This window comes from Hemicordylus capensis, chromosome 6, assembly GCF_027244095.1.
Source record: "Hemicordylus capensis ecotype Gifberg chromosome 6, rHemCap1.1.pri, whole genome shotgun sequence".
NCBI lineage: Eukaryota > Metazoa > Chordata > Lepidosauria > Squamata > Cordylidae > Hemicordylus > Hemicordylus capensis.
The window spans coordinates 16453622-16472613 of record NC_069662.1 but is presented as its reverse complement, the minus strand read 5'-3'; the positions used below and the strand labels follow the sequence as shown (position 1 = coordinate 16472613).

General features: G+C 47.3%; 1 protein-coding gene across 2 annotated transcripts in view; it reads left to right on the top strand.

Annotated features, from left to right (window-relative positions):
* Positions 1-18992, top strand: part of SRCAP (Snf2 related CREBBP activator protein) — a 51378-nt gene continuing 32386 nt past the window's right edge. The window contains exons 1-11 of one of the 2 annotated variants that reach the window (XM_053260858.1): positions 1-117; positions 5849-5925; positions 7983-8215; positions 8485-8727; positions 8885-9070; positions 10666-10806; positions 11909-12125; positions 12579-12862; positions 16438-16528; positions 16625-16714; positions 18731-18886. In XM_053260858.1, coding sequence (XP_053116833.1) covers positions 8171-8215; positions 8485-8727; positions 8885-9070; positions 10666-10806; positions 11909-12125; positions 12579-12862; positions 16438-16528; positions 16625-16714; positions 18731-18886 — 1453 coding nt within the window. In that variant the 5' untranslated portion in view covers positions 1-117; positions 5849-5925; positions 7983-8170. Of the gene's footprint in view, positions 118-345; positions 561-5848; positions 5926-7982; positions 8216-8484; positions 8728-8884; positions 9071-10665; positions 10807-11908; positions 12126-12578; positions 12863-16437; positions 16529-16624; positions 16715-18730; positions 18887-18992 lie in introns of those variants that run through there. The other variant, XM_053260857.1, reaches the window with a different exon arrangement.

Here is an 18992-nt window from a genome sequence, read left to right as displayed (position 1 = left end):
TGAGTCCGTGTCCCGATCGTGTTGTTATTGTTGGAAAAAGAGCTTCATCCTCCGTAGTCCCTGCTGCACAGCCTCTCTCTTGGACTGCACCCCCCAGTATTCCGTACTGACTTACTTGTGAGCTACCTTGGGGTTTGGGGTGGGTTTTTACTTTTCTTGTCTGCCCCCCCTCGCTCTCCCTTCCCCCCCTCCTTGCGTTGTAGCTCTCGCGAGATTTGTGTGTGTGCCGAGGCCGGCGGGCGGAGGGAGCGGTGGGAGGAGGGAGGGGGTTGGCCCTGGCGCTTGGTGGTGGCGGCCGCCATTTTGCCGCGGCGGGTCAGGTCTGGCTCGGCGGGGCCTGGTTAGGGATCAGCATCCGGGTGGGAGGAGTCGGTGAGGTGCCGAGTAGCACCGTCAGGGGCTGCGCAAGGGGAGAGGCCGTGTGGGGGCGGCCTGGGGGCCACGGATGGCGGCGGATTCTATCCGGCCGAGGCGGCGGCGCTGGGGCTGAGGCGGCGGCAGGAGGAGGCGGGGCAGGAGGCGCCTCCCCTCCCTCCTCACTCCTCCCCCCTCCCACCCAGGTAAGATGGCGGACTGGCCGGGACTCTACTCTTTTCGCTCACACCCACCTCCCTGGAGGGGTACAAGACTCTGCTTCGAGTCGGGAAGGGATAAAAGTGAGAAACAGATAAGCGCAAGCGCGCGCGAGCCCCAGCCCCGCGTTTGTGCGCGTGTAATCCCCTCTCTCCTCCTATTGGTCCTCCTTTTCTCCCCCTACCTATAGGGGGCGCGCTCGTGGAAAGTGGCGGAGTGGGAAGTAAGAGAATGAGCCAATGGAAGGGCGCGCGCGCCCGGTCAATGGTTTCTTTCGACGCCCTCCTAGTGTGCGCCCCTGTTACTACTTCAGCGCCGCCGTCCCCCCGCCCATTCCCTTCTCTTCCTCTGTGGCCGTCACCTCCTTTCTCACTCGCGCGCCATAAAACCGACCAACCAACGGCTGCCTTCTCAGTGCGTGGGGGAGGGGCGATCGGGGAACCTGAGGGGAGAGGGCTGGGGAGGGGAGGGGAGAGGGCTGGGGAGGGGAAACCAGGAAGGGTCAAAGGGTAAGGGTGACAAAGGGGTGAACGGGAGGGAGAAATAGGACACAATTTATTCTGAGCAGAAAAAAAAATAAGCCAGGTGTCAAAGGGTTAGGGTGCAAAAAGGCAGAAAGATTATGAGGGATTTAAAGAACACTGGTAAAGGGTTGCAGGTCCTAAGGACTTTAGGGTGAGAGGGGCTGGAGGGTGGTAAGGCAGCAGGGTGGTAAGGTGCTGGTGCTGGAGTCATCAAGGGCATTGGGCCTAGAGAGGTTTGGGGAAGGAGTTGGTACTGGGGTTGTAGGGGGGAATTTTGTGTGTGTGTGTCATCAAATGTGTAAAAACTTTAGAAAAACAGAAAACTGGGAGTAAACGGATACTATAGTCATGGAATCCTCTTCAGAGGAGAACGCTCAAGATGGTGATGAGGGAGCAGTGAATCAAAAGACCATGATGGAAAGACCCAGCAATGAGGTGTTGGAGGAGGTGAAGGAGGAGTCATCAGGATTCCAGCTGGAGAGTGCTGAGTTGGTGGGATCTGACCAGGACGTGGTTGGAGATTTGGTGGATGAGAATGTGACTAAAGAAGAGATGGCATTGGGAGTGGGTGAGGGAGAGGTTGAAGAGACGGCAGAACCAGATCAGGAGGAAAGAGAAGAGTTAAATGATTCAGGGCTTGAGCGAATTGAAGAAGAAGATGAAAATGAGGCATTGGGGGAGCTAAATCAAGATAAAACTGTGTTTAAGAGACCAGGTGAAAGGGAAACTGAGAGAGAGACTGTAGAAGGCAAGGTGTTATCAGGAGTGGATCAGGTGGAGACGAAGGAACTGGTGCAAGAAGAAGAAAAGGAGATGGTTGGAGAAGGTCAGACAGTAAGAGAAGTAGGTGAGAAGGAATCTGAAGAGTTGGGGAGACCAAATAATGGAGATAAATTGGCAGAAGAGGCCCATGCAGATACTGAAGAGAGGGGTGGAGATGATAAACGCAAGGGGTTAGTAGAGAGAGAGCTTGAGGAGAAGACTGTTAGGAAAGAAGTGACAGCAGCAGTGGGAGATGCTGAAGAGGTGGCAGGACCAGTTGACAGAAAGGCAGAGGAAGTAGCTGAATCAGCAGATAATAAAAGAGAGGGTGAGGAATTGTCAGGACTGAGCCGTGGGGAGACCCTGGAGGTAGTGGGAAAGGATGTGACAACTGCAGTGGATCAGGAAAAACCTGAGGAGATGCCAAGAGCAGATGAGAGAGAGGAAGAGGAGGTTGCTGTAGTTGAAGATGTAGCACCAGCAATGGATCACAGAGAGGCTGAGGAGTTGGTGGGACCTGTTCAGGAGGATGTTATGTTGACTGCAAAGGAAGTTGTGGCATCAGTTTTGCATAAAGGGATAGTTGAGGTGTTGGCAGGACCAGGTCAGGAGCATCATAAGGAGCTAATTGGAAAAGAAGATGTAGCACCTGCAGTGGAAAGCTCAGGGGATCCGGGGAAAGCTGAGAAGGTGTCAGGAACAGATCAGGCAGAAGGTGTGACTACTATAGATGGTGCTGTGGTATCAGGGGCTCAGGAGGAGATGGAGGATTTGGTGGGGATAAGTCAAGGAGAGACTGAGGAAGAAACTGGGAAAGAGGTTTTGACCCCAACAGCAGTTCAGGGGGAAGCTGAGGAGGTGACTCAAGATCAAGAAGAGGCAGGAGGAGTAGCAGCTGCTGAAGGTGTGGCGTCAGCAGGGGCTGAGGAGAAGACAGAAGATTCAGTAGGGGCAATCCAGGGAAGGGCTGAAGAGCATGAGGCACTAGAAGTAGATCAAAGGAAAGCTCTGAAGGTGCCAGGAACAGTTCAGGAAGAGGCAGATGTGGCATCAGTGGTTCCTAAGGGGAAGGATTTGGTGGAGATAAGTCAGGAAGAAGCTGAGAAGGATGTAGCACCACTAGTAGATCAGGGAGAGGCTGAGGAAGAGACTGCAAGAGAGAGTGTTCCGGTAGTGAGTGAGGAGGAAGCTGAGAAGATGTTAGGAGAGGATCAGAGGGAGGTGGGGGGAGTGACTGGAGAGGGAGATATAGGGGCTAGTCTAGGACAGACTGAGGTGGTAGCTGGAAAGCAGGATGTGATACTAGCAGTGGATCGTGGCATAACTGAGAAAGGGCCAGGAGCAGATCAGAAAGAGGGAGATGTGACAACTGCAATGAGTCAAGGGGAAGCAGAGGAGAGGGTGGAACCATCAGAGAGACCTGAAGCACAAGAAGCAACACTAGTAATAGAACTAAAGGAAATACCTTTGCAAAGTCAGGAGGAGGCAGCTAGAGAGGAAGAGAAGAAACTGGGAATGGGTCAGGAGAAGATTGGAGAGTTGACAAGACCAGAGCAGGGAGAGTCAGAACAACTGGTAGGACTTGATAAGGGGGAATCTAAACTGTTAGAGAGACCAGCTATGAGGGATACTGAGGTGAAAACTGTAGAGCAAAAGATGATATCAGCAGTGGATCAGAGTGAGTCTAAGAAGTTGGTGAGATTATATTCAAAAGAGACAGTGGAGGTTGCAGGTGTGGGTGAGAAGACATTGAGCCAGTATTGGGGGGGAATAAAGGTGCACTCTGGAGAAAAAATACTAATTAAGGATGCGGAATTAGAGGAGAAATTGGCAGAACCAACTTGGGAGATGGCAAGGGTGGGTTCAGGACAGGGAATATTGAAATTGGGTCAGGAAACTGCTGAGATGATGTCTAAATCTAGTCGCGAAGAGGTGGTGTCACCCAGAGTAGGCTGGGAGGCATCTGATTTGGGCTCAGGCCGAGGTGAAGTAGGTTCAGAGTTGGCAAGATCAAAGCTGAAAGTAGACAAAGGTTTGGGTAGATCAGGTTCCTCAGTGTTTTCACGTTTGTCACAGCGCACTGACACAGGAAGCCCAGAACCAGGTCACAGGACCAAGGGGAGAAGAATTATTGGGTTGTCGGGACTGCGGCAAGGGCCAGTTGTGGTAGCACATCGTGGGGCAGTGAAGTCAATAGAAGCCAGCCGTGGAGTGCTGGAACACATGGCTCCAGGCTTAATTGTAACCAGTTTAACAGCTCAGGCTGAGCAAAGGGGCCTGACGAAACAGTATCGTAAGCAATCAGAAAGGGGGCTGTTAGAGAGGGGAACAAGATCGGCTGAACAGGCATGTGTTGGGACAAGGGTTAAGGTGGGTGAAGGAATGGTCCTCATGGGGTACAGAATTGGGCGGGAAGGGATGTCATGTTTCTCGGAGGTGGGGCACTATAGGGCAGGAAATACTCTGCAGGTGCCTGGGCAAGAGGAGACAGGAAGGCAGCCTGATCAGGAACAAGTGGAACCACCAATGCAGGAAGAAGAGTTTAAGGAGTTGGAGATGCTAGAAAATATTAATGACTTAGCAGAGCAACATCTAGGAGAAATGCCATTATCTTGGCTTGGTAGGCCACTGTCACAACAGTACGGCATGCCACAGCTGACTTCTGGCTGGACGGCAGGGCTAGGGCCGGGCCATGGGCTTTGTAAAAGGTCATTCCGCGAAGGAATAAAAGAACGAATCGACCTGATGGTGGTAGGCCATGGGACATCAAAATCAGCAAGACCCAGTCCTGAGTCACCAATGTCTGGAATGGGAAGAAAGGTATTGGGGCTTTCAAGCAGGTCAGCAGGTGTGCATTGGGTGCAGGAGGTGTTGGGATCAGCGCAGACACCATCTAGACTCTCTGCAGCAGGTCCCACCTCAGGCTCAAAAGAAGGGATTACAGGCCTGACAGCAGAGAGGCGAGGTCCTGGCTTGTTGACAGGGAAGCGAGAACTGAAAGATTGGCGTGATGGGGTGATGGGTATTGCAATTAGAAGATACAAAGCAATGAGGTTAGCATTGTGGGGTGAAGGCCCACATGATTTGCATGTGAAGGGGGTCAAGTTAACTGGGAGCTCAGACATTGGTCCAGCTGGCATCATTCATTCTAGTGACATTCTGGGACAGGTCGAACAGAGGGCACTGAGGTTGGCTAAGCATGTAAAGAGTGAGTGTGTGCCAGGGTTGGCATTGGACGGACAGCGGGTGACAGATACATTGATTCAGGAGATGGAGTTAGGAGGATCAGGGCAGGAACGTAGGGCTTCAAGGTAACTGGGTTAGGTGGAGGGTTAGGTTATGGCTGCAGTCAATTGGGGCATATTAGGTAACTTAAGAACTAGGAGCAAATTGAGGCTATAGAAACACAACCTAAAGCAGAACGCATGACAGTAAAGTTAGGTTGCAGAATCTCAGTTTGCAGGCTTGTAGATCTGTGGGAAGATAATGGAGCAAGAAGAAAACGAGTCTCTGGGCCCCTGAGATGAGGGTGGCAAGCAGAATATTGACACTTCTGGAGCAAAGGTGGGCCTGTAGGGAAGTAAAAGGTAAGACAGAACAGGGCCGGGGTATTAAAACTGTGAAAACGTGAATTTCTGGCTTCCTAGAATTGGTGCAAGAAAGCAGACAGAATGCTCTGCCAAAACAACTTGGAATCCTCAAGGGGAAGGGAGAGTGAGAGATTTCTCTGAATGACTCTGCTCCCCTGCACCCCAAACAGGTTCATGCCTCTTCTCATAGGCTTGGATTTGGTAGCTGGTGCTTACATTAAAACTCTCCACTGCAACCCGCAGGCAGGCTGTTCCCGTTCTGTCTGCGTTACAATCTGGGAGAGACAAGGTTTTTTCAACTCTTTGGCAGTACCATTGAGGAGCCTGGTAATTCCCAGCCAAAGGACAGATTGTTGCAGTCATGCTCTATCCAGAACTGACAATCCTGTCTCCTTGCAGGAATAGTCTTCCCCAGGAAAGCGAAACCCTGGAAGTGGAGTGTGACAAACAAGAGGAGTTCTTCTCAGCTCACACAGGTACAGGTCGAAATGAACAGAGATGGGGCATTGGCAAGAGTGTGTTTCTTAATAGAGGAATGCTAAAGAAACAGAAATTCTTGGCAGTTTTCCTGAAGCCAAAGCCAGGTTCATTTTGTCCCCAAGGTGATCTTTTTACCCACAATTTCTGTGGTTATTGATGGCCAGAATTTATGAAGTGATAAGATCTGACTTGGCCGCATGCTGCACTTGCTTTGCTGGCTTTCTGTCTGATAGAGGGTGTAAGTTACTGCAGCCCAAAGGCAGGAAGTTCATTGTACAAATCTTATAACTTAACCTGCATCCACAGTAACCCTAGAAAAAGTTTGGAAAGCCTTTGACATTTAGTACTGTGCAATATAATCTCTCTTTCTTGCTCTGTCTCATCTTGACTCCTGTAATCAAGGCCTTCATTTGTCTTTGTCCACATCTATTGCTATTCTAAACCTGAGTGCTTTGTTTATCTTTTTTGTCTTTTTTTATGTTCCTAGAGAAATAGGGAATTGGTGTGTGCTATATTCTCTGGCATTTCAAATGCAAATTTTATGAGAGGAAATAGATCTTGTGTTGCATTTTGAGGGGATTAATGGGGAACATATTTATTAACTTGGTTTTGTTGATTGAAATATTACCGCATTGGTCAGTCTGCATCAGCATATTTGTGCCTTTTTCTACAAACTAACTTTGGGTGGAGATTTCTGGTGTTGATATGTGTTGATGTTGCTGTAGTAGTTCTGTTAATTTAAGGCACTGGTTCTCAGGCTTTCCACTGGGCTTTATCAGAGAAATTGTCTTGTGTAGATTGTAAGACCTCTGAATAAGGGCCATGTGTCTTCTATATGGCAGTTTGCACTCAGCTGGTGTCAAAAGAGGGCCATTTTAGATGAAACAATGGAAATATGTGATAATATCTCCTACCTCTCTAAAACTTCTGCATAAATTGGCCTTGAGGAAAGGCCGGGGCAGGGGGCAGATTTGGATAGGGGCCATGGAAGAGGAGAATTAATCCTTAGATCTTTTTCCTGAGGAAACTTCTTCTCCTTGAAGCTGCTAGTTGCTCCATTGTGGAAAATTTGGGGGGTAATGTACTAGTCTGCCATTTTCTGATGAAAATGATCAACCCAAAGTGATTTACATGTAAGTTTTCCCTATGGGGAAAAGAGTTGTGAGGAGGGCATTTTCATTAGGAAAACTGTTCAGAAGGAGAGTTAAACCTCCTTCCCTCCACCACTCCATGGTCCTGATCCAAATCACAGTCCCCTCCCCCTGTGGCTGCAGATAAAGGGTCAATCACAGATCTCCATTCTCTCTTCTAGTTTAGCCCTAAATGCTAGGTAATTTCTGATCCTGTTGAGCATTTCCAACACCTGACCCAGAACTGGAACTGTTGTGGGCTGTTCCAAATGGTTGGCTAGCCTTTCTAGAAAACTTCTCATATAAGGCGTGTCCCAGATTAAGCTCAGCTGATTCAAAGGATAATTTATTTAATCAATCCAGAAGATAGCATTACAGTCCACTAGCATCAGTCACACCAGTTAATATATAGGATAGGTGGTGTAACACATCTGGACTCTTTAACAATTGAGGATTTAATTGACTATCGCTTATTAATCTTAACAATGATTTTCTAGACCTTCGTTGAGGTTTCTTCTGTAGGAGCTCTATTCAAATTAAATCCCTCCCCCAACCCAAATGTTCTGCTTCAAGCTATACAGAGAAAGTGGCACTGATGACTTTTTGCTTTGTTTTCTGTGTCCTGGGTGAAATTGTTCACTTATTGATAGGTTTTTAAGCTTTCAACAACATATTTTAAGATAACGTTCTTTTAATTTATGTTTTAGTTGCTTTTAAAGTGCGTCATTTTCCTTCTTGTAATGTTTAATACCCTACTATAGTTTAAAGACTAGTGATATTGTAATCGGAGAGCATGTTGATTTTGTTTTTAGGTCGTTGATTTCATTTCCTCTGGAAATCTTCCTTGAACCTGTTCTTGACAGTATTTAAGATTTCTTCAACTTTCCTCTGATCGCAGTATGATTGACTTCTAATCTCTTCAGCTAATTCTGGAACGGGCAGTCCCGAGCGCAGGCTGGGCTGCCAGGGAACCCAGGAGCTGGACGACTCGTCCCAGTGGCTGGCTGACCAGAATGAGGCCAGTTCCCAGTATGCACTGGAGCAGGACACCAGCACTACGACCACAAACGAAGCTATTGGGACGAGAGGCAAAGAGCAAGAGAGAATTAAAATGCAGAGCAGTCCTCCCCAACAGCACCATGCACTGCACACACAGGTAGAGTTGGAGGTGAGGGGACTCCTGCTAAGTGGCCCCAAATAGCAGGGCCCTGTACCAGACTGCAGCTTTGCAGGGAAATTGGTGGTATGGTAGAGGCCCTCATAAATCCATTATGCTTTAATGAGGTGTGTGAGAGTCTTGTGAAGCAGAGAGCAGTTATGAGGAAAGCTCTTCTCTGATGCCTCTGGAACAGTTGGGTTTCTTTCTAGAGCTAATGCTTCTCTGTGACCATCTGCTCTTGTCTGTCTCCCTCACACCCACCCCAGACTGCATCAGACAGAATGACAGGCAGCAACCCAGTGTCACCAGCCTCATCGGGCTCACCTGCCTCAAGTGGCAGCATCTCTCCACCACATCTCACCCAGGACTCCTCTCTAGACAGTCACCTGGGCTTTGATGTTTCCAAGACACAAAACAGAACCCTGGTATCGCCTGGGATGTACACCTCCCCTGACCCAGCAAGCATGTGGGACAAGACACATGCGGAGATCGCCGAGCAGGCCAAGCATGTAAGCTGCATCTGATCCAGAGTTCATTGGAGACTTTCCTTCACCTTGGCTTGGGCATTTGCAATCTGAGCTGATGGGTTGTGCATTGGGTCCCTCCAGTCTTCATTAAAAACTGAGGGAATGTTTCAAGGTTACTTATTTGGGCACTGTATTTCAGGAAGCAGAAATTGAGAACCGCATTGCTGAAATGAAGAAGGAGGGATTCTGGTCCCTGAAGAGGCTGTCCAAGGTGCCTGAGCCAGTTCGACCCAAAGTGCACTGGGATTATCTGTGTGAGGAGATGCAGTGGCTGTCTGCTGACTTTGCCCAAGAACGTCGCTGGAAGAGAGGGGTTGCCAGGAAGGTGAGTTCCACAATCCACATTGGTGGAGCTGTCCACCAATATTTGACCCATCTCCTTTTACCTTCTATTTTTATTTTTTAAAGAAACATACAGATAACTAAGTAATCACAGAAATGTCAGACAAACAGTGACCATTGTTATAGTCCAAATAGGTGGCTAGTGATATACAAATTGTCCGTTGTAAGAGAGGAAGTGAACGTATACAAACATTTATAGTAAGTAATAGTAGCAAATAGTAAAAGCGGGGGAAAGCAGTTTCATGCCTATTTTTTCATTAGGAAAAAATAACTTTCCATAATTTTATTTCATCAGCAGCATTATTTCATTGGATACCTTGTTTACATGCTGTATAAAAGAATGCCAAGTTAACAAAAACTGGTCGTCTTTTGGCAGACTGTTGATTAATCTTGTTTGAATAAGCTTTTTTGAAAGAGCAATTTGCCAGACCCTATTTAACCATCCTGATATTGTGAAACTCTTTTCTGATTTCCAATTTTTGGCTACTTCCATTTTAGCAGCTGCCAAATGTAGTAGTATAAGATATTTGTGGAGGAGCTGTTTATAATCTGTTTTAAAAACAGAAAGTAATGCAAGCACAGGATCTGGCATGATGATCTGAAATCATACCAAAGACGAGTTCCCAGTATTTCCTAACTTTAGAACATTCTCTGTCTCATGGTCCTGGCATCCCTTCCAGCAATTTGGTGAAAGTGTTTTGTTAATGTAGTGAAGTTTTTACTGGCATTAGTTGCCATCTGTGTATTTAAGTGTGGGTTTTTTGTATTCTTGCTGAAATTGTTTTAAGAGGGATCCTGCTTCAAATTGCATCCCATTCAGAGTCTAAAATTCAAGTCTTAAGGTCAGCTTCCCAGACGAGCTTATGGCCTCTTGATGAGCCATTAGGTTCTGAGATAAGGATGTTATATAGATACAAGATCAATCCTTTTTATGTCAGTTGCTTGTTTGCTTCATTTTTATTATAAAGAAATGTAGCAAAAGATTTGATTTGTGCTTTTTGAAGCCAAATTGCCTGGAGTCCTAATAGGTGGTTCAGTTTATTGTCAGAAATTGGCTTTCAACACTGAAATAAATCTTGTAGCCTGAAGATTCCCCTTGATTCCTAGTCTTTATATACTCTAAATTTAAACGGTGGATCTGAGAAAAACACATGATTCAGCCTAGGGAGAAGTGGGAAGATAGGAGGAGCGAGAATTTTGTTCCAAGATTTCCATGTACATATCCTTTTACCATTTTTCATCCAGTCCCTAGCCCTGTTAGGAAACAAATTACGCTGCATAAGCCATTTTTAGCTGCCTCGATACTTCTAGGTTTGATAGCCTGCCCTGTCTCTCCACTTGCTCACGTTCCTAGTAATGTTCCATTATGATGCCATTTTGTAGCACCAAAGTCTTCTAGCTTGTCCTAAGGTAGAAAAGCAACATACTGCATGTCCACAGAATTTTAATCCACATTTAGTCAGCTAGAGCTAGCCTTTCCTGCTACTTAGATCCAGACAGAAGGACTGTACAGTGCCATTGGGTATCTGAGATTGGTTGCGGCCACTAGTGTGTTCCTCCCTTTTTTGTTGCATGCAGGTTGTGCGCATGGTGATAAGGCACCATGAAGAACAGAAGCAAAAAGAAGAACGAGCTAAACGGGAGGAGCAGGCCAAGCTGCGCCGCATCGCCTCATCCATCGCCAAAGAGGTCAAGCAGTTCTGGAGCAACGTAGAGAAGGTATGTGGGAGCTGGTGGGGCACCTGGTTTTGCAATACGAAGTCAGCATGCAGGCCTTGTTGGTTTTGGTCTGCCCAGTAGTCAAAATATTGGAGCTATCCCTTTAGCTAAGTGTTGCTGGCTATCCACAAGGGACTGGTGCGCTGGGAAGGGTTCTGTATCTTAAAATACTTAGCATCCAAGGCAGAGCTGCTCAACTTTGGTCCTCCTGTAGATGTTGGCATACAATTTCCATAATCCCTGGCTATTGGCCACTGTGGTTGGGGATTATTGGAGTTGTAGTCCAAAAAAAGCTGGGGTCCAAAGTTGAGCAGCCCTGATCCAATGTGTATATACTGAGAAATTGTTTGACTTCCAACTAGTGCTGATCTGAAAATCCCCTTCCCCATATTTGCTCCATTCACAGGCAGCTAAACTGAGTAGGGTTGATGTTTTCAAAAGGTGGTTGGGGTATGAAATTCTATATATTCCTTTTTTCTTTATTTTTAAACTGTTTTATGTTGCACCCCTTTGTGCACTTCTGGAGCATTTCAGAGGGGGAAATTGGCAGCCCACTATCTCGCCCCGCCCCGCAATAGTACATGTAACATAGCATAATTCCTAAGGGCATTCTGAAAAACGTAAATGGCAGCCAGCTGCCCGGAAGAGTTCCAGCACTGTTGCTATCCACAGAAGTGCAGCATAAAACAATCAATCATGTATTGGGATCAGCGTTCCCTCTAGCAGAAATTCCCAGATGTTGTTGACTACAACTCCCAGAATCCCCAGCTGCAGTGGCTTTTGCTTGGGGATTCTGGGAGTTGTAGTCAACAATATCTGGAAATCCCTGTTAGAGGGAACACTGATTGGGATCTGTTTAGTTCTAATTCTTGTTTCGTAAAGTGTTTTTGACCAGTGTAAGAGGGTTAAGCAAGCTTCTGGCTCTTGTGATTGCAGAGAAAAGGATGAGAAAGTGTGGGCATTGCTACTGAAGACTTAGCAAAATACAGTGAGTCTTGAGTGAGTTTAGCTCATGCTTCTAACTCAAGAGCAAATTCAAGCAACATAAGATCCTATAGAAATATAAATGCTGAAGTCTTTTTTCTTATCCCATCTTCCTCAGGTTGTGCAGTTCAAGCAGCAGTCACGTCTGGAGGAGAAGCGGAAGAAAGCCTTGGACCTGCAGCTAGATTTCATAGTGGGCCAGACAGAGAAGTACTCAGACCTGCTGACCCAGAGCCTCAACGAGACCCTTCCAGTTGCCAGCAAGACCAGTGGCTCCCATGCTGGCTCTACTGCCTCTAGCCCACCACCCCCCAGTCACCTCATTGAGGATGAAGGTCAGAAGTGTAGAAGTTCTCAGCTCTTTTCTGAACCTGCCAGTCCCCATCCTATTCTGGGCTGGTTCAAGACTAGTGTCTCTGTGTGGAGTATTTCTCATCCCATCTTCTATTCTCCAGATGTTTGCTTCTCTTAAGAAATTTCTTTGGAGGAAGAAACATCAATGTCCATTCCTTACCCTCACCAGGGGTGTAACAAGGTTGGAGTGGGCTCAGAGACAAAATTTTAACCCCGCCCATCACTGCCTTCCTCTAAATATTTATCATTCAAGGAAGCTTGGGTGGGCGTTGGGTGGAGGAGACATGTTGGGGGGGGGTGCGAGGCAGGGGGCCCTGAGACAACGGTCTCCCCTTGCCCTATTATAGTTATGCCCCTGACCATCACCCCCACTTCTTTCTGACTCCACTGACTCCACTTCTTCAGGTATCTAACCCCACTTCTTTCTCTGACAGATGGGGATTTCCAACCCCATGAAGAGTCGGATGATGAGGAAACGATTGAGGTGGAAGAGCAGCAGGAAGGGAATGATTCGGAGACTCAGCAACGGGAGATCGAGCTTCTAAAGCAGGAGAGTGAACTGCCCCTAGAGGAACTACTGCAGTCACTGCCCCCGCAGATCTTGGAGAACTCCTTCAGCGTGTCCCCTTGTGCCTCCAGCTCTGACAGTGATGAAGAAGAGAAGGGTGACAGCGAAGAAGAGGAGCAGGAAGAAAAACAGACCTCCACAAACCTAAAGGTGTGCTACTGGTTATGGGCCAGTTGTGGGTTGGGAAGCCTGGAGAACTGTGTTTAGATTCTAAGGTAGTGAGGAGTGCATCCATATATGGTTTAGTTCCTCCCACTCACTCCTAGATGGCCAATAAACTTCAAGTAGGACTGCATCTGTCGGGAAGAGCTTCCCCTTGCGTCCCCAGTTCTGCCTTGTCTTGGTCCAGACAGAAGATTGCATTGGTGCTCTTACCTCAGTTAATCTGTATCTCGTTACCTTCCCTCTTCTCCACTTGTGGTTTAGCTAGTTAGGGCAGGAAGGGAGGTGCACTTGGCACCTATCTTGTTGGCTTACTCAATGTCAGTAAGAGATGAGAGCCTTGGTGACAGGGCTCAATGTCTGATGAGCCTGCCTCTTCACAAGGACTTGAGTTCCTCAAAGGCAGAGATGCTACCAAAGAAGTGGCAAGGAGATTGAGGTAGTGGCGCATCTTTAGTCAGTCCCCTAGGCTGGCTGGACCTCTGTCTTCCCCTCACACCCACTTCCATTTGGCCCTGGGGGAAGGCGGGAATATCATGGGAGCCACAGACCACCCCAAGCTCCTGATTTAGCTCCGCGCACCAGTTGGGCGCACAAGCAGGTCCACAACGGCTCCATAGGAGGTAGGCAGTGTGCACCCCAAAAAGAGCAGGGGTGTTGTTGTGACGGCTTCAGAATTCAACGAGGATGATCCTCATGAGGGGGTTGGGCGAGCTCTTACCCTCTAATATCTGGCAGTGGCTCTGGAAGATAGTGAAATATCATAGAAAGCTCGGCGTGGAGATTTCCCGCCACAATCTTCTTAGCCCATACTGGCTTCAGACTCCATAGGGTCCCAATCCCAATGGTGATGGGCACTTCAGAGAAGTCCAGTCACACAGCGTGTTCACTCATCAGAGGGGTCTGACCAAGAATCCCCAACCCCATTACCATCTTTAGATAGGAGCCAGCTCCCCAAGCCCCACACCTTTCCCCAATGCTCAGTCCAGAGCCAGGCCATCTTGGCAAGGACCATGGGCAGTCCCTCCCCCTGCCAAGTCTGCCACAACAGCCCTAAAGTTGCAGTTGGGACTCGGAAGCCTCTATCTCAGACAGAGATAGCTTTCTCTTTCTCTGTCCCATATCATTTATTTAACCCGGAGGATTTTGCTTTATTATTACACAAGATGTGTAGAGTTCTGCAGTTGGAAGCTCAACTTCCCGCCCTTTCCACTTCCCAACCAGAGGCTGCACAGGAGATTTTTCCATCTCAGCACGGTCCAGAGCTGACCATCCCTTGTCCTTGGCTCTTTCAGGACATTATGCAAGGGGAGTGGAAAACTGCTGAAAGCAAAAGACTTTCCACCACTTTTATGCAGTCCCACACAATATCATTGAATGGCTTCTCATTGTCAACACTTCCATGGCCACGTTGGTCTGTGGAGTAGCATTGCCCAAGGACAGAGATGACACCCTTAAAAATCCAGAGGACAAGCACTGCAATACCATGCTGCGCAAACCTACAAAGCTAATGCCCTAGCAATGCACTCAACTATGGCAACCTCCATTTTTTCCAGAGCGTCCATTCTTTGGGCCGTGGAGCTTTGACATGCTCCCCCAAGGCTAGCCTCAGTTACCCCAAGATATTAGCTAGTTATACAAAGCTGCAGACACTATGGCGAATGCCAGCACAAGCATCCTCCAGTTTACTTCCAGGATGATAGCTGCAGACATAGCAGGGCATTGCCAACTCTGGTTTAAGAACTGGAAGGTTGACCATAAATCCAGGTTCAACTTAAAGGTGCAACCCAGTGCAGCTGTTTTCAGAGCCCTCCATGGATCTGGGGAGCTACCAACAGCTTCTATTGCAGGGGCCTGTTCTTCACCCAGACCTGGCCTGGTTACATCTGATGGTGTGGAGATTGAGTGGCAAGCTCTGAGCAGGCAGGGCTATGAGGGACAGCGTCCTAGAAACTGTCTTGGTGTCTAGAAATAAAGCAACAAAGAGAACTTACTCTCTTTATTTTCTTCCTCATGAAGAATTTACTTCCTCGTCAAGGAACTTGGCTGCCTGGTATACTCGGAAGGACCTGAATCCTGCCTCTCTGTTGGTGGTATTTTGTCCTTTCTTTAGAAGCACTTTGATGAGGGCCTATGGCCAAACCTGCTGAAGAGGCAGGTAGCAGCCATCTCTTCTGTCATTTGAGTGAACTCAAAGTCAACACTGGCAGTCCACCTGCATATTGTAAGAGGGTTAAAAAGAGAGAGAGAAAGATACTAAAAGTATCCCCCCAACACTATTCCTACCTGGGACTTATTAGGTCATCCTTTGGCACTCATCAAACCACCATTTGAACTCCACTCTGTGGAACTCAAATGAATGACCTCGAAGGTCCTCTTTTTGTTGGCAATAACTTACGTCATGTGGGTGACCAAACTCAGGGATCTATCAGTTCAAAAAGAGCTCTGTTTGATTTACCCGGACTATGTTCTCCTCCGCCTCGACCCAATCTTTATTCCACAAATGACTTCTGTTTCCTATAGGTCTCAAGAATTAGTCTTAACCCACCTTCTGCCCCATTCCAAAAGAAAAGACACAACACATTCTAGGCCATTAAGGTGTACCTAAAAATAACCAAGTGCTTTACCAAGTTTCAGAATCTTTATTTGTGTCCTTTTATGCTGCCAGTCTGGGCCATAAGGTTTCGTTCACCACCCTGGGCAGATGGATCAAAGGCTACATAGTTTATGCTTGTGAGAGCTCCAATAAAAGAACACCAGAGGGCATCACATCCCATTCTACTCACCGCTGAACCACTTCTGCTGCATTCTCTACTCAGGCTCCCCGATAGACACTTGTTAGGCAGTCACATGATCATTCTTTTTTTCTTTCTCTTGTCATTACAAGCTTAGTTCTTGGCATCCTTCTGGTGCTTCTTTTTGGAAATGTGGGTCCTACAACAGATTGTTGAGGCTTAAGGCATTATGGAGTGACCTTCCACCCTAGGTTCATGAGCTGCTGTCAGTTATATATATGGATACTTTCTTCCACTGCCTAAGGATACAGGATTAATTCTTTTCTGAAGGATTATTCTAGACAGTGGAACACAGTACATCCAGCCCATCCTGAGATCTCTCTTCATAGTGAGCAAGCCTGTTTCCTTTCCTTTTCTGGTTTTCTGGGTGTTTTCTTCTCTGGGGATCTCCACTATATTGAAATTGTTAGCACATTCCATGGGGTCTTCCCTTATCCACCACGGTCTGTCTTGTTTTTTCCCTTCCCCTCCCCACTTTATCTTCATCTTACAGTTCTGCCTGTTAGCTCAGAAATCCTTGTTTTTTGTTTGTTTTTTTTGGCACCAGAGGCTTGTCTGTGTTTCACTGGGGGCACAAGTGTGCAGTTCCGCTTAAAGCTTACAGCCCCTGTCCCTGAGTGAGTGGGAGGAGCTAATTCATATATGGGTGTACTCTGTTCCGCTTGTTGGCACTGTCTTTTCTGGCCTGTTTTCTGTGATTGCCCATGCAGTGCTAAAGGCCTCTTGTCCTGGCCTGTCTTGTGACAACTTTTCCCCCTCTGTGTCCAGGAGGAGAAACTGAAGCCTGTTACTCAAAGGAATAAAAAACCTTGGAAGCCAGATGAAGAAGATGAAGAGTTCACTGCTAATGAAGAAGATGGTGAGCATATCCTTGGGGACCAGAGTGACTGAATGTGATGGTGGGGAGAACCAGAACCATTTTGTGCAATAACACTGAGAATTTTTCCTTTTCTAGCTGAAGATGAAGAGGAGACAATAGATGCAGAAGAAAAGCTGGAAGGGGATGTGGATCACAGCAAGGAGCTGGATGACTTGGCCGTGGAAGGTTCGGAGGCTAATTGTTGGAGGGGGGATGGTGAATTTGGGGATCAGAACTTCTATTCCATGGGCCCCCAAAACAATTAGTTTTATTACTAAGCTGTGTTTCCGAATGTCTGCTAGGTCTGTGAATCATCATCCCAGAATTTCTGCTCTTAAAGGGACATAGGGCCAGGGTAAGCACCTGCCCCAACTCAGTACTATATATCCTGGAGTACCCCCCCCCAAAAAACAACAACAACAACCAAAAAACAACAACCAAAAAACCTGTCTCCAGTAGCCCTGGAGTCCTTAATTTCTGACTTCATACACCATTCCTCCTTGGTGAATTTAACTGGGCCTATGTTGGTGGTTGCACTTGTTTCATTTGTTCCCTAAACTATGGGAGAAAAAAGCAGATATATTGCAGAGGTGCAAAAATGATTCAAACTGATGGACAGTCTAGAGTGGGCATAGCAAGGACAGCAAACACTTGAACGAATTCCAGGCTGGAGTTTGGTAGCTAGTGCTAAAACTAACCCTTCCATTGCATCCTACAACGGGGCCCTCTCCATGCTAACTGTGTTATAGTTCTTGAAGGGCATTTCAGTACAGGCCTGGGAGAGGAGCACTCCTCAATAGGGATGTGTGAACCGGTTCAGATCCGAACCGGTTCCGGTTCGGCAGTTCGGATTCGAACTGAACCGGGGTGGTTCGGTTCGGACCAGTTCAGACACCTGAAAATTGGTAGGATGGTAGCTGGCACCCAGGGGTACCTGTCACCCAAACCCCAAAGCAATTGGACATTCGTACGATTTTTTATGATTTTTTTTGAAAATTATTTTTATTTTTTTCTCATAGGATATAATGGGACTTGAACCAGGCCATTATTCCTTATTGTGGAGCACCCATGGGTGCCAACATCCATGCAAACCCTGAAGCAATCAGACACCCCTATGATTTTTTATGAATATTTGAAATATTTTTAATTATTTTTCTCATAGAGTATAATTGGACCCGAGCCAGTCCATATCCCCTATTGTGGAGCACCTAGGGGCACAAAAGCCGGGTGGGTGGTATACAGACAGGGGTGCCTACCACCCAAAAAATCCCAAGGCAATTGGACACTCCTCTGATTACTGGTGAATTGTTAAAGTATTTTTGAATTCCTCATAGAGAATAATTAGGATTGCAGCAAATGTATAGCTTCATGTCGGGGGGGAAAGGGGTGTCGTAGAGTGGAGTGTGGTGGGTGGTAGTTCCTAGGGTGGGCAAGGAAGCTACCTGAATTATTTGAAAGGAATTGGGCAAAGGGGTGATTTTTGGTTAATTGTTGAAGTTTACGTGTCTTTAAGGTTTTCCCCCATTAGGTATAATGAAGGGTGTATCGCTTCACGTCGGGGGGAAAAGGGGTGGCCTAGAGCGGTGTGGGGTTGATGGTAGTGCCGGTTAGGGGCAGGGAAGCTACCTGAATTTTTTCAAAGGATTTGGGCAGAGGGCTGATGTTTGGTTAATTGTTGAAGTATACGCGTCTTTAAGGTTTTATCTCATAATAAGTTATAATGGAGCGTTCAGCAGCCCCATAAGTGCACTTGGGGGGTGCTGGGGTTGCCCAGAGCGAGTGGTGGTGTAGTGCACATAGGGTGCCAACCACCCCCATGGGTTTCTAACCCATGGGGTACAGGGTTCTCTTGTTTCTGAGGTATTGAGTGTGGATTCTATGATAGCAAATGAGATTTTCAATGAGACACCATGAATCCACTCTAATATGCTATCATAGAATCCACACGATTGCTTTGGGGTTTGGGCGACAGGTACCCCTGGGTGCCAGCTACCATCCTACCAATTTTCAGGTGTGCGAACCGGTCCGAACTGGTTCAGATCCGAACCAAACCAGGGGGTGGTTCGGACAAAACCGAACCACCTCCTCCTGGTTCGGACCCGGTTCAGATCCGAACCAAACCGGGCGAATCGGTTTTGTGCACATCCCTACTCCTCAAGAGGCTGTGGGTGTAATATGATGCTCTCTTTTTTCCTTTGGCAGGTGAATTGCCCATGGAGGAATTGCTGCAGAAATATGCTGGTGCTTATGCTTCTGACTTTGAACTGGAGGAGTCGGACACTTCATCTGAGGCCTCGGAGCCCAGCACTTCTGAGTATGAGGAGGAGTCTGAGGAAGAGGACAGCAGTAGCCAGACAGGTAAAGAAGAGGAGGGAGTGTTGGAATATAATAGACTTTTCTCTGCAGTAGTGATCACTTCCTCTCAAAAGCTAAATGTATATTTCTGAGCTTCTGTCCTGAAGCT